The sequence below is a fragment of the Diospyros lotus genome, chromosome 8, assembly GCF_014633365.1.
Source record: "Diospyros lotus cultivar Yz01 chromosome 8, ASM1463336v1, whole genome shotgun sequence".
NCBI classification, from domain to species: domain Eukaryota; kingdom Viridiplantae; phylum Streptophyta; class Magnoliopsida; order Ericales; family Ebenaceae; genus Diospyros; species Diospyros lotus.
The window spans coordinates 36,349,933-36,373,208 of record NC_068345.1 but is presented as its reverse complement, the minus strand read 5'-3'; the positions used below and the strand labels follow the sequence as shown (position 1 = coordinate 36,373,208).

General features: G+C 33.7%; 1 protein-coding gene across 1 annotated transcript; it reads right to left on the bottom strand.

Moving 5' to 3' along the window:
* Nucleotides 1–8,685: 8,685 nt before the first annotated feature.
* LOC127807146 (probable WRKY transcription factor 14) lies at nt 8,686–12,396 on the bottom strand. The gene is made up of 3 exons (XM_052344793.1): nt 11,591–12,396; nt 10,748–10,888; nt 8,686–9,973 (listed from the first exon to the last, which is right to left on the bottom strand). The coding sequence occupies exons 1-3, from the start codon at nt 12,169–12,171 to the stop codon at nt 9,379–9,381; spliced, it is 1,317 nt and encodes a 438-aa protein (XP_052200753.1). The 5' UTR covers nt 12,172–12,396; the 3' UTR covers nt 8,686–9,378.
* Between the last annotated feature and the right edge of the window lie 10,880 nt (nt 12,397–23,276).

Sequence of the window (23,276 nt, the reverse complement as noted above, 5' to 3'; positions counted from 1 at the left end):
TTTGATCAGTGGCCCAATTTTAAAGCCCATCATTGACGAGTTCAGACCAACATTCACTAAGAGGGCCAGAGCCCATGAAACCTTTGTGTTCTCTTCATAAACTTTAATGGCCATTTTATGGAAGGAAAAATCAATATTGTTTCGAACTTTATATTTTTCGACTGATTTATTTGTGATATTTCCGTGCAAAAGAGCAAGTTAAATAGAAATTATTTATTCGTAGTAACTGATGAATATATTGTTAAAAATAATAATATATTGATAAATAAAGATAAAAAGTGAAAAATGAAAATATATATACTTATAGATAACCTTGAATGACGGCTAATCTAATCGTCACAAATAGTCATAAAACACACTAATTCAGTCATGATTATAAAATTTATCACAAAAAGTGTTTTTAGTGACGAAAACAACTAACCCTCACAAAATAACCTTTTTTGTGACAATTTTTGGTTAGTGTCACAAAATGGTGACTTTTAGTGGTGGCCTTAGCTGATTGATACAAATAACTCTATCTAAAATTGAGTTTTTCCTGGTGGCCACCAAAATAGTCACTAAAAAGTTCTAAATATTCTATATAAGCTAAATTAAAAAAAGGCCAATTTTATAACCTCTCAATTAATATTTTGGTTTTGGTTAATTTAGTTCCTAATTTGTTTGACTTAAATTTATCTATAAACTTTTTAAAAAGTTTAATTTAAAGATAAATTTGAGCAAAAAAAAAGAAAAGGCTAAAGTTTTAGGGGTAAAGTAAAAAAAAAACAAAAAACTAGCATCTTATAACAAATGAATCATTTTCAAAAATTTAAAGGTGAATTTATGAAAAAAAAAACTCAATTTAAAAAAATCAAAAAAATTGAGGGGAATCAATTTAACTTATTTTTCCAACTAATTAAATACAGGTTAGCCACCAAATTTAGTCTTAATTAAAATCAACTAGTTATCTGAAAAAATAACAGAAACATCCAAAAGATATGTAACTTCAACATGATGTGCATATTAACAAAATACAAATACTGAGTCAATTAATTAACTGGCTGAAACTAATCTGTTATGTCAAATTACTTTTTGACAAGACTTGAGAAGTTGGGCAGGTAGATTGATCTGATCTCTCACCATTCACAACCTTTCCCTTCCAAACGTTAATTCAATGCCCCTGTTATTAATTAATGAATTTTATAACAGCGCGCTTATAAATGAGTGATGTGATAAGATAAGATTACACATATGATTAAACTTTGACAAAACAACCAAGGAAACATCAAATCATGGGTAAGATTTCAAGGATTTGAGGTAGCAAAGAAAAGAGCATGAAGCATGGCAAATTCTTTCTCACGAAAACCCTCCTAAAAAGACCAAAATGGTGATGGGCCTTTACCTTTCTTCTCGGAATATCATGACTAGTAAGCAGTACAGTCTCCCCAATAACCCTAAAATGCAAAAAGATTTCCATCAAACAAATAATGACCCCCTCCCATCAAACAAATATGGGAAACCGATCGACCCATTAAATTAATATAAAAAAACAAAGAAGAACAAACTTTACACTGCTCTTTTTCCTCCAGACGAAGTGACTTCAATTGAAAGGAGCCATGAAAATTTTCATTAAAGTTGATGGATTTGACAGAACTTAGGGTCACTATTCCTCTCAATAAGTTGCGTAGAGGAATTGCTTCCTTCACCCATGGGGGTACAAGAATGACCATGCTTTTCCAAGCCAAAATTCTGACATGTGTTTAATTAGGAATTTCATCTTAATGCAACGCCTGGCCACTTGAGCATATCACCTACATGAAAATTCTATGCAATGTTTGTTTCTAGTTCTTGATGTAAAGCAGAAACCAATGTTGTAAAACATATGTTTGTAGTTCTGGATACTGTTTGAGAAAGCATTTTGAGTGTGTACTCCTGTTTTGCTTGTTTTTAATTTTTTTTTTTCATATTCATATGGTTTTACATCAAGTAAAATTTAAAATAAAACGCTTGAAATGAAAAAAAAAAAAAAACTAAATATAGAAAAATTAACTTTCACTCCAAGCTATACCCTGTCCAAGTATGGAAAAATAAAAACTCTTGAGCTCCAAGTTGATCTTACCCATTTTCTGCTTTTGCAGTTTCTCTATGATACATGGAAATCAACAAACATGGCCTCTACGGCAATGGACAGTCATTTTAAATATACTATCATTTCTAAACGAAAAACAAGGACAAGAAGCACACAAAAAAAAGAAAAAAGAAAAAAAGAAAAAACAAGTACTCAAAATGCATGCATGCACAAGCAATAAACACAAACAAACATACGTTATGCTCCAATATCTTTCCTCTCAATTGCAAGCAATACACATGCCAAAGTGAATATGAATTAAGTTGCCATACATCACAGTTTAACATGTAAAAAGCATTTGATTAGCCAACTCTAAACTTGAATTCACATATATGTTTGTTTGGAACCGATCATGAGCTGGAGGGTACTGGTGTTCAGTTTGTTGGTCCATCAAATGTAAATTAATATTGAAATGACGTGCTCACTGTTGAAGGGGCCATCCGGAGTTAGTTTGCTTTGCAGTCTTGCCCCCTCATAATTCCATCATTTTAAGTCTTAATATCAACTGATCTTTTCGTTCGAAACTATCTAACTAGGCGCCCAAATTATGTCTAGTTTACTGCTAAAACTTTTGTCTGGCTTTGATCATACACAGCTCAGGCTAGTACCATGGTTGTCTGATGGTCGGTTTCGTTTTCATCCTCCAACGCCCCCGTTTTCTTTCCCTTTTTTTATCTCCAGGGAAAAACATTAAAAATGACAGCTTACCCAGAAAGTTTATAACAGGCAAATCCTAAGGGACTGCAGTCAAAGGATTCAACAGCAGATGAAGAAAAAGAACATACCCAAAATCAACCCACAACAAACAAGAAAATTGAACATGGAAGAAAATCCTGGGTAGAAATAACAACAAAATCAGCTCCTTTGAAGGTCGCTCAGCAACACACAACATAGATAGATCTACACTCAAAATTAGATCCAGCAAGCAGAAACCTTTAACTCCAATTTTCAATCCTATTACTAGTCCAAAGATCCTGAGGGAACACTGAATAGCTCTACTGTTCCTTAAAAAGGGTAAAAAAAAGACCTAAACAGGTCCATGGGGAAGCTATACATTATACCTCTAATTAATGTCCCTAAAAGGGATTAAAATTACCAAAAAGGTTGATGCACTTTAATTTGATTTAAAAAAAAATTAAGGTCGATGCACTATGAGAAAGGCAAATGATACAAATATTAATTATTGTAGGCAACAAGGGAATCTTAATACTACAAAAATGAGAAAGGAACTAGAGGGAAGAATTGTACTTGTTGGATTTGTAAAGACAATAATAGTAAATATTGTGCTCAAGCTCAAAAATCACCCACGTATGATGGTGTATGTGATGGGTTTTGAGAACCAAAACAAGCACACAATAAATCTCATGATTGTGGTAAGGAAACGAGAGCGAAGAGGCAAAAGTCAACACTAAGTCAAACAATGGAAGGTTACATTAGGGCGACCTAGTTATTAGAGGCTCATTTGAGTAGAGGCGACGAGGGATTCATTGAGAGGACACTATAGAAAAGATGATGATAAGAGAGAGATAATGAGGGTCTATGACCATGATAAAGTTGATTTGAGCATGGGTGAGTAGGATCTAGGAGAAGAGAGGTGATTCAAAGTTGCGAGGGAACATGCACGAAGGTCAACGATGGTGAGAGGTCAGCAATGAGAGGGCTATTTTGATGGGCCGTTTTGTTGAGTTCGATTTGAGAAAATTGTTTTGAAGCAATGATTGTAATGGGATTGGGTGGCCAATTTTGGGGATTGACCTTTGAGAATACAATGGTGGTGCAATGAAAGAGATTAATAGAGGGTTTGGGTGGCGAATAACAAAGGATGTGGGTCAACAAAAAGTTTATGATTGCAAAGTAGCTAGCTACATGAAAGGATAACCCTTTGATCAACCAATATGAAAGGAACTGAGGTGGAGGATATGGTTATACATGCTAGGTTCATATATATGCCCACATGAAGCATTAATACATCATCTTTGATATTGAACTTGCTAAGCTTGATAACCAAATGTGTAATAGTTGGGCTTGAAACTATTGGACAAGCTTCCATACCAGTTCTTTTGTAGAGAAATCCCTAGATTCCATGGGTAAAGCACCTAGGAGAAAACAATGATATTCGAAAAAGCTTTACGAGGTGTTTGGTATCCAAATTAAATAGTAAAGAAATAAAGTTAACAATAGGATAAAATAGTGAGGGGATTAAGTAATATATTATCTTGTGTTTGGTAAAATAAGTATTACATGAGATTATTGAAAGATGCACTTACACTAAGAAAGAGATTCATAAGGATTTTGAGAAATATTTTTCAAAAACATGTAAATGCAGTTAAAATGAAATGAAAAATCTCTTACTAACTCAGCTATTTCAGCCATGTGCATATTTTCATTCGAAATGAAAAGTCATAATAGTAACTTTTTTCTTATGGAGAGAAGTTGATTCGGTTGTTCCTTTGTGCTTTGTCCTGAACCTTTCGATCTTACTTCACGAGTTCCTTGCCTTGGTTGACTAATTAAGTCTCTTCCACAAACGTGAAAAACCAAGTTATATAGTCTATATTGTTAGCTGTACTAAAACACTTTGTTGATCACTTGTGCTAGTCAAGACCGAGCAAAGGTGATGGGAAGATGGCTACGGGTTCTTTTCAAAACAAAAGGCTTATCTCATGAGCAAGAGTCAAATGATAAGAAAGAGAAAACAATAAAGAAATATGGTAGCTTGTAGAAAATTGGAGCAAGAAGAAAGAAGAACAACAATCCTTCAGCAAGTAGCCGAGAGAGAGTTCAAATTTAATAGCTTATTGGGACATTCTCATTTCCCTCCCATTTATTCTCCTTTGTCTCTCATTTCATTTAACATAGTGGTCAGTGCATTTAATGAAGTTTTAGCAAAGCATTTAATGCTCTGTTGACAGAAGTGATGAAAGAATAGTCTCGCTTTCAAAATCCCGTTGAACAATACCGTTGAATGTTTCTAAGGACTAGTCAATAGTTTCTCAAACCTAATTGGTGCTAATCGACCAGTTTGAACAATCGGTCAACATTTTTTGTGTCTTCCATTGAAACTTTCATCTAATTGTACTTGGGCCTACTTTTAACTCTTAATAGCACTTTCATTAACTCTTAGTGAAATTTAAACCCCTATTAACTCTTTAATTAACAACATCTTCGTTAACTTTTAATGATACCTTGACCTCTTGTTAACTCTTAACAATATTTACCATCATTAACTCTTAATTATGATCAAGAGCTCATTACTAACTAAGCATCACTAATTTGATGTTTTCTTTTTCGAGTATGTGACTTTTTAGGTTCACTTCCAAATAGCAATCGAGAAATGTCAAACCCCTTTAACTTTGATTGAACTCTTTGACCTATTTTGAGAATCTCACTATTTTCTCAAAATATCATGAAAGGTTTAGAGTGACAACTAGTATTATATCAAGATGATCCTATAAGGCAATAAAGTCATATTTTATGTGATCCTATTTTGCCCGATGATTATTGTGTAATATAATTCTTTCATTAATTAATATTTTGATTGAATGAGAGCCATTGACTGATTAAACTCATTGGACTTGATAACCATACCAAGATCTAATTTGTTATAATTAAGATAACACATCGAAAACTCCTTTATGATCATTTCCACTCTGGTAAGAGGTTTTTCTAATCAACCACCAACAAAGATTAGATAGGATGTTCACCTCACGCCAGAGATTAACAGATGCTATCCAACAATTTATTTCCATACGCTAGTAGAAGAGAGGCCACATAGAGAGTATTCTCTTCCTCAATTATATGGTTTTATCTGACGACAAATCCTCGACACCAATATACAAAACAACTGTATTGACTCAAGTCTAAGGATCAATTAAGCAATCGCAACTAATAACAAATCATTAATCCTTTTAGCCATGTGATTTATTATTTATGTCACATTCGAGTATATGTTCTCCAACTATATGTTCTCCAACACTCATCCTCATGTTTACTATTCGCATCTCACACGATATGACATGTGATTCACTATCATTTATCATTAGTATCTCATACTAATTAAAATAGTAAATTATGAGCTAGTCCATAATCGTCTAATTGAAGTCTTCATTCAAAGAAGTCTAATTAAGGACCGAAAACTATTTAAGATTCTTAAACCAAAGAATTCCGCTCATATATTCTTAACAATTTAAGAGTGAGATCTTTAAGAAGATATGTAGGAACTCATTCATAAGAATGGAGAACATATATAAATGAAGAAGTGACTATTTTATTAATGATAACAAGAATACATCGTATGCGGCCCTTATAACGTCATCTAAATCTAGCATTAAGGCATATAACTAACAATTATAACTTTACCATGTTTGGTCTACCAAAATGTAAATGATGAGGTATTACTTGTAATTAAGTGGCAAATGAACAAAGTACCCCTTTGTCTTATAATTATATATATATATCATACAATATATATATATTATAATCATATAAAAAAAAGAAAAAAGCTCCAATTAATGTGGCCTGAGCTATCGAAGTCCCATTATTGGGTTTGCGCAGAGAGAAAAAAATAGAAGAAGAAGAATAAGAGGATGAAATATGAGATTGAGAATCACAATGATAACCTACTATAAAGTCTGAGACTAAAAGGAATAAGAGGCAATGATCAACGAAGAAGAAGACGAGGCAATCAATGATGGAAGAAATATGGAAAAAAAAAAAAGAAGGAAATGATTGAGGATGGTGGAAAAGAAAACCCTACATAAAATCAAATCCAAACATTGTGAAAATTGTGGTCATGGTTAAAAAAAGATTATAGATTGTGGAGGTGACTAGTTGTGGTGGCAATGGAAGGTTGAGGATGGTAAGGGTAGTCAATAATTGTGATGGCTATGGAAAATCGAGGATGGAGGAGGTGGCCAATCGCGATGCTCATGGAAGATAAAAATTGGTGAAGGTCATCGGCCATGGTGGTAGTGAAAGATTGAAGATGGTGGAGGTGACCAATCATGGTGGTGATGGATGATCAAAGATGGTGGAGGTGTTTTGTGGAAGTGGAGAACGAGATCGATGGGTTGGATGGAGAATAGAAAGAAAGATAAAGGAGAGAGAATGCATCTAATAACTAGAGAGGTTGGAGATGGTTTTTATAAATGAGGGGCAAATTCATCCAAAAAAAATTATCAAGGGGGGATGTGGGTTTATTTTCTCTTACTTTAATGGGACTAATTAGTCCATAGATTGTTTAATACCATATTAAAAAACACACCATGCAAACATGGTATTACTCCCAACTATAGTAATACCACCCTTTTATACTCCAAACAAATGGGTTGTTAGAGTTTTCTATTGCTACCTCCAATGAGATTTGGAGTAGGAGCAAGGCTTAAATTTGGAATATGCGCAAACCCAAAAGTTGAAATACGGGTAAGATCTATGTTAATACCAAGGTCTAAGGCAAACGTAATTGCGAAATATGAGCAATCAAGATCTTGCATGAATAGAGGGTTACAAGGAAATGTTGAGCTATGGGGAAGCTCTAGAAATGATGGTGTAAAAAAAAGAGAGATGGATATTTGATTAGGGGATAGGAGAGGCAATGATGAAGTCAATGAATTAAGGTAAGGTGAAGAGGTGAATAGGGTAGTGGGGAACAATGAAGATGCAACAAAACACAAATAAATTAATTAAGGGTTAGGAGGGGGATCTTCATCTTAGTTAATGAGTGGCAAAAAAGGGAATGAGCCATATTATCGACATATGCTTTTCATTGCTAGTAAAACCCTGGGGAGAAAGTGGGAGAAGAATGAGACCTCTGAAGGTGGTAATAAAGAGTCTAAACTTAGGAGAGAAGACAAAGGAAAGAGTCTTCCGCAAATTATTTTTCAAGCAATTAATTTAGAAGTTGCTAGAGAGATTTTAGACATATTATTTAGTATTAGAGTTTGTAAATTAATTTTAAGTAGCGCCCAAAATTACTATCTTGTGTGCGTAGCACACAATATTTGAATGTCAAGAGAAAATTTTGAAAATTCATTAAGAAAGTATTAAATATATATATATATAGAGAGAGAGAGAGAGAGCTTAATTAAATCTTTATCAACAGGAGTTTATAAGGCTCCTTAAAAGCATAATATTTTTTTTATTTATCTGTAAAATTATGAAGAGCTGAAACTCTTTCATACAACTTGTTAGGTGGTATGATGTTGTTGACCAAGTAGATGTCCACCTTGTTAGGAGGAGACTTGGTACTTGCAGTTTTCTCTGGCTTGTGTAGTTCTCTGGTAAAATTTTTGTTTAATTGTGAAACCCCTGGTACTGGTAGCCAGGCACACAAAATTAATCAGGAATTTAGTTTCGTTCATAGACTGTCTACAGAGAAAAAGGACTTACCTTCTGGTAATTTAATATGTTTAGACAAACTTATTCTGAAGTAGCATATAAATTATAAAAAAAAAAAAATTACTTAGAAAAAAAAAAATCATCTACGCAATCGTTTATACCTTATTTATTATTTGTAAGAACCGGATACATATTGATATCATCATTTCTACTTTGTTCAACAGTAGTTGTTGAAGCAAAAATTAAAATAAACATGAGTTGGATTAATTGCAGAAACAGAAAGCTGGGGAACCCAAAGCTTGTAATTACATATGGCATGTGTACATATATATATATATATATATGATCTCTCCCTGAGAAATTATAAGAGCAATTAATCTCTCTCTTGTCTTTACAAACACCCACATTATCAAAAGGGGCCAGGATTGAATAATTTTTCCCACTAAAAGACGAGAGAGAGAGAGAGAGTGCCATCTTTACATCAATCTCCCCCTGAGCTTTCCAGTCAATGTCTGATCAATGTACTTGTTTTTACTATTGAAACCTTCTGTTCCTCAGCTTTCTGTCCCATTCACTAATATTCCGAAGAGAATGTGGGGACTCTCATCACTCTGCTTCCAATCAACCAGCACTCTTCCTTTTTAGTCCTCATCTTCTTCTGACTGTAAATAACAATAACAATAACCCAAAAAAAAAAAAAAAAAAGTAACAAAAATAACCCCCAAAAAATAAATAAATAAGGGTAAAAAAAATCAGCAGCTTCCCCCCACTAGAATATGGGAAGGTTTATGACATCACCTTGAACCAAATAAGAAGAGATCAGGACCACATAGTATATATATGTATACATATAAGTCCGTTTCTTCTATATCTCTAGGGTTTTAGTTCTTGTTTCCAAGGCCTTCTTACAAACCCCTCTTAGCTTGATCTCCAAACTATGCGTTGTCGTTAATGTTGTTGCTGTTGTTCCCTGTCCAATCAAACAGGTTTCCAAATGGATCCAACCCCTTGTTTTTGTTGCTTCCGCCCTCTTCATCGCCGGAGAATCCTTGGCCAAACAATAGGTTTAGAGGGTCAGCCTCGATCTCTCCCAAATCCGCAAAAAAGTCCTCGGAATGGCCGGTTTCTGGCAATGCCGGCCTGTAGCTCTGAGGAAATCCTTCACTGAATTCACCTTCATTATCCATCTCCATTTGCTTTTGGAGCTCCTCCATCTCCTCCTTCACCGGCTGGCCGCTGGTTGAGGAGCTTCCGGTGGCGATGGAGGATGATAAATTCTCGTTATTGTTGCTGATTTCTTTTTGTTCTTCCTTCAAGCTGGTTTCCCTTTGGGCCTGGGAATTCTTGGAGCCTGAAGTGCTCTTGGATGGTTGGGATCTGGTGGAACCTGCAAGAGCGTTTCTTTGGGTCGGCCATGGATGGTTGTGCTCGGAAGTGTAGGTGATGACTAGCATGTTTGGATCTGTTCTACTCCTTTCCACTTGTTTTCTTGCTGAGCAGCCCTTTGAGCTGCTGCATCTGTAATATCCCCTGGAATATTGTGTATTTAAATTCACATAAATTAACGCAAGCCTTGATCAGACCTTCGAATGAAACAAGGGCTAATTTAAACAAATATTTTGTGCAATTTTGTTCTTAAATTTAATCGAACAAGAAAATCTTTTTCATGCGATAAGAAAGAAGATGAAGCTCTTATTATGAGATAAGGGCTAATTGTTATGTTTTGTTGTACATTTGATAAGAAAAACCATCTCATGCTTCTATATTCATGCCTTGCAAAAGTAAATACAAAATATCTTCAACATAACTCATATTTAACTTAAAAAAAAAAAAAAACTCATAGTTCACAAAATAAGTCTACTAAAACATCATGTTGACATGTTCTCCAAACACTCCTCTCCAAGTATATATATCAGTTTCCATCAAAATTATTCAAACTTGTATATGTACTTCGACTGGCAATCCCCATTATAAATGAAAATTTGACACAGTAATCTGTAAGCCAGTGTCATATACATGTATCTCCGAGGTCTCTTATCGCTGTTACTAAAACTGGGTTAGTTAAATTTGTACGATCTACAGTTGCCAAAAGAGAATTCCAAGCGTCAAAATCGATTTGTCAATGCAAATTAGCTAAACTACCATGCTCTTTCCAACAAGAAAAGATGCTTGCATTTTGGCCAAAAATGTTGGCAAATTAAGTAATGTAAAGTAGTTAGGAATGAGTATTGTTTAATTGGGAGCTTTCTTCTTATCATCAAGAAATAATGGTAGTACATGAACTAATTGCATTTAGTTAATTACCTTGGGTAAGGAGAGCCTTTGATAGGCTTTTGACCATACTTTCTCCACGCCCATAGATCAGATGGAACCACTTCTCCACTTGGCCTGCTGTTTGCAGGTGCTGGTGCTGGTATGCACACAACCTTCTTTGCCTGGCTCTTCCTGCAGGGATACAATTAATTATTAATTAGATCAAAATTGGTATAGCTTTAATATAATATTCATAAAGACATAAACCCAGCACAGCAATAACTAGATACATATATTGTCAAATCATCAGCTGAAAAACTTGTGGATCAAGGAAATTTGTCAAATCATGATTCAACTGGTACAAAACTGTTGTAATATTTATACCTCACTGTAGTTATAATGTACGTATTTTAGCCTATTTTTTTCTTTGAAAAAGCGGAAAGTGATGGTAAATTCTTAGAGAAAATGTTAACCTTTGAAACCACATGGATTCTTTCAGGTGGTTTTTGGAGAAAATGAAAGTAGTTCTAGCTAGATAAAACCTGAAAGCCAAGTATCTTTATATTATATATTTTGACACCATTTTCAGCTTGATTAAAACCCATCAAGATACATATCGCGCATGTTTTGGTGTTAATGTAGAAGAGATTAAAGTAATCTCATCTAGATCAAAGAGCTCCTAATGATAGCCATACAACGAATTCTTTCAGAAAAGATGAAAACATCCGAGCTTTAAACCCTATCATCAAAACCTCATAGAATTATTATGAAAAGCAGGCTTCCTTTCAGAAGGAGTTGAGTTCCTTACATTTATGAACATTATTTATTGCTGTTTAGTTATGATCAAATACTAGTCAACATGATTCTGAGATAATTAATTCACCCAGTTCGTACCTTCGTTTGATGCCCGTATTTCTCGGAGACGAGATCTGAACCGCCGTGGAGTTTTCAACCAAGCAGTTCTTTGACGTGCCAGCGCTAATCACTTCAATAGGAGCCAACGGAGAAGCCTTAATCGCCCGAGGCGACGCCGCAACCACCGGCGAGTCGCCCGGCGAGACAGACAGTTTTGCGTTTGGCGAGATTTGCAGCATCCTCGAGAAGATATTGCAAGGTCTCTTCATCTCCTCCTCCAGAATCTTCTGAGCCACAAGAACGCCGCCGCCTCCTGCTCCTCCACCAAGCGCCGCCGTGTCCTCAGCGCTAGTTCTCATAATCTCCGCCGAACTGCTGGAACAGTTGAAGAAGCCCGAACTGTGAATCTCAAGCTCGTCAAGCAACGGATCTCTCATGCTAGAGAACGGATCACCAAAATCATCCACTGGATAATTCATGGAAGAATCGCCCAGGAACTGCCAGTTCGAGGCGGGGACTTCGCCTGCTCCGGCGCCTGCTATGGCTCCGCCGCTGGCTCGGACTATGTCAGCCAAATCACCTTGATAATTATCCATCCTGTGATGAAAGTAACTACACATAGTTGAGAGGAAGCAAGAGAAAACAAGCTCTCATCTGGTTTGGTATGTTTTTCACCAAACAGACGTAAAGAACATGCACCCGAATGTGATGATCAAGCCGTATATGGAAGAATACTTGTTTGGGAGATGGGATTTTGAGAGAAAAAAGCTCAAGCCCAAGGCTTTTTCTAAGAGTTGAAACTGGGGTTGCTACTCCTCACAAACAAACAAAGAGCTTGAGATATTGGTTTTGAAGAGAGAGAGAGAGAGAGGGCGGGGGGGGGGGGAGAGAGAGAGACGCTGACTTTTCTCACAAAACAGCTCGTCGCCATACGCAACAAAGAAGAGAAAAGGGTTTAAAACTGGTAATATAAAAAAAAGTAAGTTGATGATGAAGTAGAGATAACCATTTAGCTAGCTAGGCCATAGGCGTTCATGAGCTGGGTGATTTTATTTATTTATTTATTTATTTATTTATTTAATCTCTCTCTATATGCGTATGTATGTATGTATGTATATATATTTTAATGAAGATATTATCAAAATGGTCAATTTTTCTGCAACTGTTTCTGTTATTTTAACACTTATTTTAACGTACTTTTGTTCTCTCTCTCTCTCTCTCCCTCGCCAGTGTTTTTGTCTGTTTTTGGGTTCGGCTCAAGTGAGAAGTGGAAATGGGAACATAAAGGGTCGGCTGATGAAAAATAAAACTCGTCAAAAATGGTCGGATTTTAAGGATACATTTAAACAGCTAGCTAGCATTATTGCAAGTATTAATTATAAAAATAAAAAGAATATACGTTTCACTGAAAATGATGTTACTATATATAAAATTATTTTATACCAAAATACTATTCAAAGCATATAAAAACCATATATATTTTTAATTATGCTTTCAACAACTAATTATGTATATATATTGTATGTATAAAGAATAATTAATGGTGTAATAAGATATCTTTTATGGCTTAAATGATCCAGAATTAAAGTAACATGTCACAAATTTTATTTGGTCAAATACATATTTTAACTTCTCTATTTGTACATTTTTTACATTTAGACACTTAAATTTTTTGTTATTTTAAAGACACATCATTTCGAATTAATCATATTTTTAGACTTTTTATTGTTTTAATTATATTTCTAAATTATACAATTTTGAATTAATTATATACTTGGACAAATTTATTGAGAATAATAAATTTAATAGTGTAATTAAAATAACAAAAAAATTAAGGGTGCAATTGACTCGAAATTACAAATTCAATGACATTTTTAAAATACCAAAAAATTAAGTATTTAAATAAAAAAATACAAGTATAGAAATTAAAATATATATTTTATCTTTTTATTTTGCACTAAAGGCATACGAAACTTATCTTTTTTAGTATTGGGGGATAATTATCTCTAATATATTAAATATGAATTTTGTTTCTATTTTCAATGAGTATATATGATTAATTAGAAACTTTGTATTTTATTAAACTTGACTACTACTTAATTATATAAAAATAACTGGACGGCTCTAACTTTAAATATTGTCAACCACTAATTTTAGCAGCCTTTAATTTCCATTAAATTAATGATGCAAAAAATCACATCACCATAGTGATGCTATTCGGGCAAGATTATATTTTCAAAGCATGACAAATATTAATTTGTCACATAGGCATCACATTAACTAGACCCAATAATTAATAAAAACAATTTTTGCATCCAATTAGTAAATGACAGTATTGCCCTTGATAAATACGCGTGGGCGTGATGGAAAAGTAAAGAGGCGGCAAGTAGCCGCATTTTTCGGAGAACCCTTCAAAAAGGGGGGCCGACGCGTTCGTATCTCCATTTTTATATAGAGAATGACAACAGTGTTTGCCTGTCTTATATTTATTTTATACCTACACACATAAACAAATTAAATATTATTATTAAAATAGAATTTTATTGGTATTAATTATAATTATATATATATTTGGGCTTTCATTGATACATTAATTAACTACCCATGAATTTGAAGATGTTATTTTTTAAAAAAAAATTAAAAATAAATAGTGGGTAGGAGAAGGAAAAACAAAATTAATTAAAAGTTGAGAAATCTTCCTCGAACGTGCGATCTGGTTAGGATAAAGTAATTTTTTTTTTATATATATAGTTTCATTAAAAGAAATTAATCATAATAATGATTTTTATATTTAAGAGAGTCCAAGTCCATCTATTATATCATTTCAGTCGTGTTGTGCATAAAACTTTTATAAAGTTGTAAACAGAAGGCCTAGTATATATAGCTTATTTTTTAGTCTGAAGGCTGATAATCTTAACCTAGAGAAAAGGCTTAAAACCTATGTTTCTTTTGATCATATGTGGGCCAACACAGGTAATGAGAACACCACCTATTTGAAGTCATAAAAGAGAAAAAGAAAGACCCCAAAGTGGATTGGCTGATATGCTAAGCCGGTTTCTGAAATTGATTAGTCAGTACTTGTGGGGGAAGAGGCATCTATGAAGCTATGACAAGCAGCCAAAAGGACAAGGATTTGGGTATTTTAAATATATATATATATATATATCGTAATATTAATGAAGTGAGTTTGCAGCTTAATTAATTACAAGAATATTAATCCACTAATCCAAGACAGTTAAACAAATAAATAGTTGGATTTATATATAATGACACCCCCTCGACTCACCTATTTGGTCTAATGCTATCTAGTCTAGCTAAATACAGAATAATCTAGGCGGGTAAAAGAATTCTCATATACAATATCTTAAATCACTTGCCAATTAAGATGATTTTTAAAGCTAAAAATATAATTATCTGGGCGACAATTCTCAACTGCTGATTTCACAAGGTTTGAAATTAACGATCCCAGTGACAGCAATTAATAAGTACAAGGTAGGGTGGGGAGAAATAGTGAATTATGGCGGGAATGATCTTTCAATCAAGCTTGGAGAGACTACAGAGAGACTACACCTAAACCTAAAACTTGTAATAATAATACTATAAAAAAAAAAAAAGTTGACTAGTCAAAGAGGAATAAAAAAATAAAGATCAAAAAGCCCGATGATTTGAAGTATTAGTTCCCATTGCAAATTAGGTAGCACAGAGTTAACAAATACTACTACTACTACTACTACTACTACTATAATCATATATATATATATATATATATGGTGATCAAGAGAGCTTGCAAAAGGTGTCAATATGGATGTGGATGTGGAATTGGCAAGTCAGTGGAAACAAATTGAAAATGAATTAACATATATAGTTGAGAGAATTTTATCTTAAATCCCAATATAGAAAGTCGATAAATTAGTGATTGTTCCACTAATTTAAGGTAGAATTAATGCATCCAAAGCAAAGTCCGACCTCGTGCTTCATATTTATCCTAACTAGTTCTTAATTAGAATTAGGTTTTGTTTTCCTCTTAAATAGAATAAAAGGATGACTTCTCTTTAATTTGATAAACAAAAAAAAGGGTGGAGTATCAAATTACTTTTTATGTTTATGTTTTAGACCTATGTTAGTTTAGTCTTTTTAATTTTAAAACGCTTAAATAAACTCTCATATTTTTAGACTCAGGGCCACGTTAATTTTCATAGATATTATTGAAATGCTATCTAAAGTCGTATATATTTTGTCTATCCCAGATCAAATGTTAATTCCTAAAATCAAACCAAAAAATCAAAGCACCAATTACAAGGTACATACTTCACTACTAAATTTCTTGTATTTAATTTGGGTATATAGTAGAGTTCTTCAATTGCGATTGACTGTATACAAATGCGATGGTGCAGTGTAATTTAGATCTAAATACGAATTAGGGTTTAGTTAAAAAATACATTAACTTATTTAGTACTTTTAAAAATGAAAGGGGAAATTTAACTCCTAAAATCAAAATAGAGTAATTGATTTTGTACTTTACCTTAAAAGATGATACTTACTACATTATAATTAAAATACCTTTGATCCCTCAAATCGAATCAAGTATAAATAATTGAATGCATATACCATTGGACAAAGACCTTTGTGTGTGTTCATCAAGAGGTTGATTACATCCATCAACATAATCACCCCCATATACCAATCACCAAATTCAATGAAGGTCCATAAAATTTAATTATCTATTAAAAACTTGAACAATACTTTATCGTGCAACCTACTTCAAAGAAATTCACGTTACTCCTAAAAATATTAAGTTGAGCTCCTCTGAATGAAAATTAATTTCAGCTTCCAATACTGCATACACATAAACCTGATATATACATATATTATATCTAGAGACTCTCCTAATTAAAGTCAAATTTTTTACTTCACACACTGTGTGTTAGAGAGAGGGAGTTTTTAAGTCAACGGCGTATATGGGGGATTGACTCATCAAGTAATTGTATTGCCAAATGCTGGTGCATCTTTGCTTGATCTCATATCCTTTGGAGAACCCACTAAATGTCGGGACAATTCCTACCACTTAATTTTCATGTTTGGAGAGAAGGGGAGCTTTCAACCAAGATTTGAGTCTCACAATGATTGTGTAAAAGTATGTGTTTAAGCTACTAATATATAATTATATATTAATTAGGCCAAAGTTTGTTGTTTGAACATACCAAAGCAGTCTTTAGAAAGGTTCATATGATTACATATGATGAGAGTTTAGGCACAGATCTACACCCTATTATATTGTATTAATTTAATTAGTGGGATGAATAAGGACGAAGATTAGTCTTTTTACCATCGATTAAACTACTCATCAAACATACTTTAAAGTTTACAAAAGGAGTTTATTTTGACAAGGTGGAAGGTTAGAGAGAGAAATTAAAAGGTGATCAGATAACATAACATATATCTGCTTTTGATGATTTTGGTCTAAAAGTTTGCTTTTTGGGGAGTTTGGTCAGACCCGTTCAGAGATGGATGGGGGCTGAGTGTCTTTTTCTGGCTTTGGAAGGCCTTGACGATTCAAGCAATGAAACGTTTATTTATCTCAACAAAAAGGGTCATATATGAACACAATAATAATAGAATTATGAAACTGCAATATTGTTGATATGTCTCTGGGGATGTTGTTATTGTGGGTGTGGCTTTTGTTTAGTGTTTTTGGAGGATTGAAGTTTTCAATGGGCCAATGATCCTAGAGGCAATCACCGACCTTGTTTTTCGATGGGACATTTTCAGAATCTACTGTGCCCTTTCATCTCTCTCTCTCTCTACACGTCCTTGGAGTTCTTCAATCCTTTTCTATCCATTCACATCCAACACCTAGTCTATCAGAGCTCTCTCTCTCTCTCTCTCTAGCTCTCTCTCTCTCTGTGACAGGAAAAATCATGTGGTGGTCTTTGTATGGAAATAAAGATTGGAAGACAGTAAAAATCATATTACGTGAAGGTATCCAAATAAACTGATTGATGATGCCACTGACCTACTTGCCTGCTAGCCGGTGATAAAAATCATAAAATATATCAAGGCAATCAAGTTATAAGAAGCACCCAATTTAATTTTTCGACAACTTGGTCACAATATAGTGGTCCTTTTTGGATCTTATTTCCCTACATCATATCGCTTTAATATAAGAACTGGCGCCTGCAGGCTAAATTTGTACATGGGTGGCATCTTAAATAGGACATAGGCCACCACATAGATACATACATACATGTATACGTATATAAATAAAGGGTTTTGGGTTGTTCCAAGGATCCCACAAAAACCCTAGTTTAAGTCTTGAGCTACTGATTGGCTGCAGACAACACATCCCCCATGTTGCTGCATGACAAACTCCCTCACAAGAAAACAAATTACCACTGGGATTCTGTTCGAGTAAAACTAATCCAGAAGCGGTCCCTTCCCTTCTCTTTCCCCAGCAAATTAAGAATCAGAAGCATCCTTCCATGTGAGGCTTACCCATAAAATAATCCCTAGTTTATCACCCAAATCATGCCTCAAATAATGCCAAACCCTGCCTCGATGCTTACGACTGCTCTCCCGATTCTTTTAATCAAAAGCTCATGTTTTTAATATTGTTCCACACTTGGCCAGCCTTGTGCGTGTCCGTGATCGCACGCGAGACAATTGCCTAATTTGCTTCTCGCAGCTCTTGACATCATCCTCCTCACTCACCATCATCCCGCCTATCCAAACCGTCTACATGTACGGCTAGGATTTACCGGCCACCTGCATTTTGCCGCCCTAAACCATCGTATTCTTTATTAATAAGTCAAAAGTAGGGGTCCATATCAACATGCCACCTTACTGCTGAACTTGACAATTCTTAATTAGTTTGGTATTTGATCCAATCTTTAGAGGGAAATGATAAAATTAGTCGATAGCCACTCGTAAACAGCCACATTAACTAGCTATATAGGCTAGTGATGACTTTATAGCGTACACAGTTCTCTTCAAAAAAAGGTTTTGAAAGCTACTAAAATTATCCCACAATGCCTATATATATATTATATATATCGTATATATTTTTAATCCTATCAAGTAAAGATAAAAGCAAGTAATTAAAGTAACCTGTTTACTTATATTTTTTCCCTTTAAAAGTAAGTAAAGATAAAATTATAAATTCACCAAGTCTGTTTACTTGGCCGACTTACTTATTTAGTAGGACCAAATATTAAAGTCAACCTATATATATATTGTCCTATTAGCTTGGCTATATATATGGTAGATGCAGTGGGAAACTAGACTAGAGTTTAAACTAGCTAATTAATTAAGTTAAAATGCAAATGTGCACTAATTAATTAGTTGAAATATAAGGTTTAATTACCAGCTTCTTCTCTTGATTGTGCAACTCTTAAATTTTAAGAGGGGGGTCGTAATGAATGAGATCACCTCGAGAATGTGAGAACCCTTTGCAAATAATGTACATCGGGAATTCGAGAATCATCATCTTTTGCATGTGATTAGTTTAATGTTAGGGATAATTAAGCCCTCGGATTGCGTGGCACGTGGTCCTCTCCCCATGTGATCATCTAAATAACTTTGCGTCCAATGAGAAGAAGTAGTCTAATTAGAAGGTAATTTCTGCCTTCGTTTTGGGGGGATCATTTAGGGATCCCATGCCCCTTTAAGTGCATTCCACGTTGATAAAAAACCATAGTCTTAATTATATATACAGGGAAGCATGGAAATATTATCATGTACTTGGGTATTGAATGCTGTCTCAAGGGGATTCAGTACAGTGGAAATTGTCATCAAATTGTAATTGGTATGGGGTTTGTGGGATATATAATGCCCAATTCTGGGCTTGTGTCAGGCAACTTGTCCAGCAGAAGCTCCCAAATTGTGTCATATTTTATGCTCAAGAACATGCTTATATATTATATTTAGGCCATCAAGTTTGAACAGAGATCTTGAGAGTGAGATATATGTACATGCATTAAATGTTTGGATCCGTTAAATGATATATATAGTACCCATTCGAAATATGATTTACAATATATTATGTATACAATTGTGTGCTAAGTGCAGAACTTCTATACACAAGGCATATGCAGGCAGGCAGGCAGATATAATAATTGAATAATCAAAGAGGATGTATTAAAGAATCTCACTCAGAGTTGCTAGATTTCACTCTATTACTAGATACCTTCTTCGAGATGCTTTTACACGGTTTCCGTCACCCTCATCATAATTTACACCATCATCATTACCATCAATTTCATCTTTATCTTAATTAAATTTGAGTCCCTTTTTTGACTCTATAATGGGAGAATGATGAACCATTTTTATATAAAAATGGTTTTTTTATAAAATAATTGGTGAGTGAAATAATTGATTTAATTTAATGGTATTATGTCACATAATTATTATTGTAAAATCAGTACCTGCTGTATAGGTTAATATTGAAAATAGGACACCAGTTATAAAAAATAAAATCTAAACTAGAATTGTTAAGTTCTTAAATAATTTTTACTTACATGTGCATATCACGAATATATATTTTACTTAAAAACAATCTAAACGGAATCCCGAAGCTAAGTCTGGACAAAGAAGAATGAGGGTCTGCCCCTGTTAAAATGAAATGACCCGAGAGACATCTCATTCTGAGCCCATTTAGCTAGAGATCTGCAGATATGGACCACTATATTCATATTCCAAGCCCATGATAAATGTAACTTTGATCTTTCATTAGTCATCTATATATTAATTTAAATTCAACATTATGGAAAATAGCCATTTAATTTATATTATTTTCTATTTTAATATATTAGTGCTATATATGTTATTATATATTTTAATTTAATTAACTTTTTTATTTACCGGCAGGCCGACCCTGGGTTATATATTTCAAATTTATTTTCTTGGCTCAATAGCGTCGTTTGATTAATTTTCAAGTTTCAAGATTTATATAAATGATCATTGACGAATACTTATTGTAAACTTTATTTTATTTTTGCTAGAATATTGTAATTTTATTATTTTGGCTACTATTTCTTAAAAATCATACAAATTTTAGATCATGAAATTAAAACTAATTATGTATCACTTTCAATTAAACCATAATTATGTATACAAATTATTTAAACTTATTAAATTTAAAAAAATTATTACAAGTTCCCCAAACTTTATATATATATATAGGTGTCCGTATGTATATATGTTTTGTCACATCTGGAGTTGTGCTGCAACCGAAAGTTACTCAATCATGAACCTCTATTGTTCTGTCTCTCGCAAGTGGAAGGCAGCATATATATATATATCCATGGCTATACTAACTAGACACTATCCATTTAATCCCACCGATCACATGCATGTCCAAATTCAACTGAGATTGGGTTCAGCACAGATTCCATGGCTCTCTCTCCCTCTCATTTGATGGGCTTACTGTGCAACTAATGGAGAATTTTTATTTAGTTATATATTGTAAATTTTTCCATATATATATATATATGTATGTATATGCGCTGCGACTCAGTTCTAACCTCAAAATCTTATATATGTCAACAAGCAAAGCTTCAGTGTTGCTCCCACCAGGGGAGAAGGCTGGCTAACAGATAATGCTCCAAAAGATGGTCAGAATTCAAGGAAGCTTAAACTTCATTAATTAACTTCTACATATGTTCTCACTTCTCAATGATTAATTTTTAATGTTGCAAGGCAACAATCATGATTTATAGTTTAGCAAGTTACAGAAACATGATTAAATAGGAAGGAAAGTTGGTGAGCCCTTTAAATTTAAAAAAAAAAAAGAAATATCAAACAGGATAGGAAGATTGATTCTCTTAACGCTTGTTATCAGGAGAAGGAAATACTGTTGTATGTGGTTTAAGTTTTGGTTGGTGTGGGGAAGGTTGAAGCATGGGAAGGTTACTTGTAAAGATAATGTTTTAGTCACTATGCTCAAGTGACTCATTAATAATTTATAATACATTAAAAAAAAAGCCTTATAATTGTGAAAGGGTCATTATTATTGTTATCTTAAATGATAATTTTATTACATCAAATGTTTAAAATGTCATTGTATTGTTAAAGTTAATGTAAGGACATTTTTTAAAATATTTTATACAGTAAATTTATTATTTAAGACTAAGAAAATAAGTTTATTCTATTTGTAATGACATATATATTTTTATTAAAAATATCAAAATTAATTAATTATCTAAGGAGGAATTGTGCACATTATAATGTGAGTGGGAATTAATTAGTGAAGCTGTGGCAGAGAGAGAGGCCCGCCACTCAGACATGGGGAGTGAGTGATAGTGTTGAAAGGCTGTTTTCTCAGCGGAAATGATGGGGGAGTTGTAAACCTTTTTTCAGCATTATTTAATTCTGCCATGCAAGTGCCGAGTGGGGAATTCCTGAAGATCTCAGACCATGCAGCTTGAAAGAGATGGGCTCCTCTCTCTCTCTCCATATCATGTCTCTTTGGCACTGGAGAGTTTAGAAAAATAAAAATAATACATAACGAATAACCAGAAATGGCAAGAGTTTTGATATATATTGTATGATATTTAAAGTTAATGATTAGTTATTTATCGATTATTATTTATCATAGAGTAAATAATTATAGACAAATAATTAATTAATTAACAACCTTGAATACCACACAATAAAATATCAAGATTCGGTATCCAAATAACACTTTTCACCAATAATATCCCTCAACTGTTGGAGGTGCTTCTTGACCTCATCCTCCATCATCTTAAATCCTCTCCCCAGCATCTCCACATACATCTGTCCAGTGCTCGTCCTTTTCTCATCATTCTTCCCCTAATTCAGCACTTCCCCAAGTCTCTCCTATGTATCAATTAATTTATATGTATCTTTCCTTGTACGTGTAATTAAGATGTATCACAATTAAGATGCAAGCTAACTGGAGATCTCTTCTTTCTGTTTTTGGGATTCTAAGAGCTAGCTTGTGTATATTTCTGTCTTGGCCCGTGGGACTTGTTCTATAAGGCACCCTTTAATTATTTGGTTCTTGTTATGGGCTTTGGCTTATCTTCAATAATAGGCCATGTGGTCAAGTTCTAGCCCTTTTTTGTTTGTCATTCTGAACATTTAGCACTACTTTATTATTGAGTTTGATAATGAGTTCATTGACCCACTTTTTGTTTCCAACACTAAGTTGTTAATGGATTGCTAGAAAAGCCTAAGATGGTGGGAGTGGGAGGTGATAGAAATCAAGAAACTGATTATGTTGACCAGTTTTTGTTTTCTTCTTCAGATGTTTAGTCATTTTCACATTGTATATATGATATTTTTATATACATGATGTCGCGTGATATTTTAATTCTTACTGGGCGTTTGGATTAGCTTCCTAATTAAGCTTTGATAATTTGTACATATACTGTTGAAACAATCTATTATTGGACATTTGAGAGCTTGTAGGATTATAAACTTATTTGTATATTCTAACATTTTCCAAAACTTTTGCTTATGTGATTTAAAAAATGCTTTATGACGTATTGATTGTGTAAAGAAAAAGGGGGGGTTTGAGAATTGAAGATGGTTATTGCATTATCTGTAGGAATTTACACATCTATAATAGAAATATCAAAAAAGGCTCCCAGGCTTGGCCATATATAGATGCAGATGGATATATGGGTGAAGTAGGGAGGGCAAGCCCATGGGCTCCATAAACCCAATGTGCCTTGCTTTTTCTGTATCCCCGCCTGTCATAATTTAG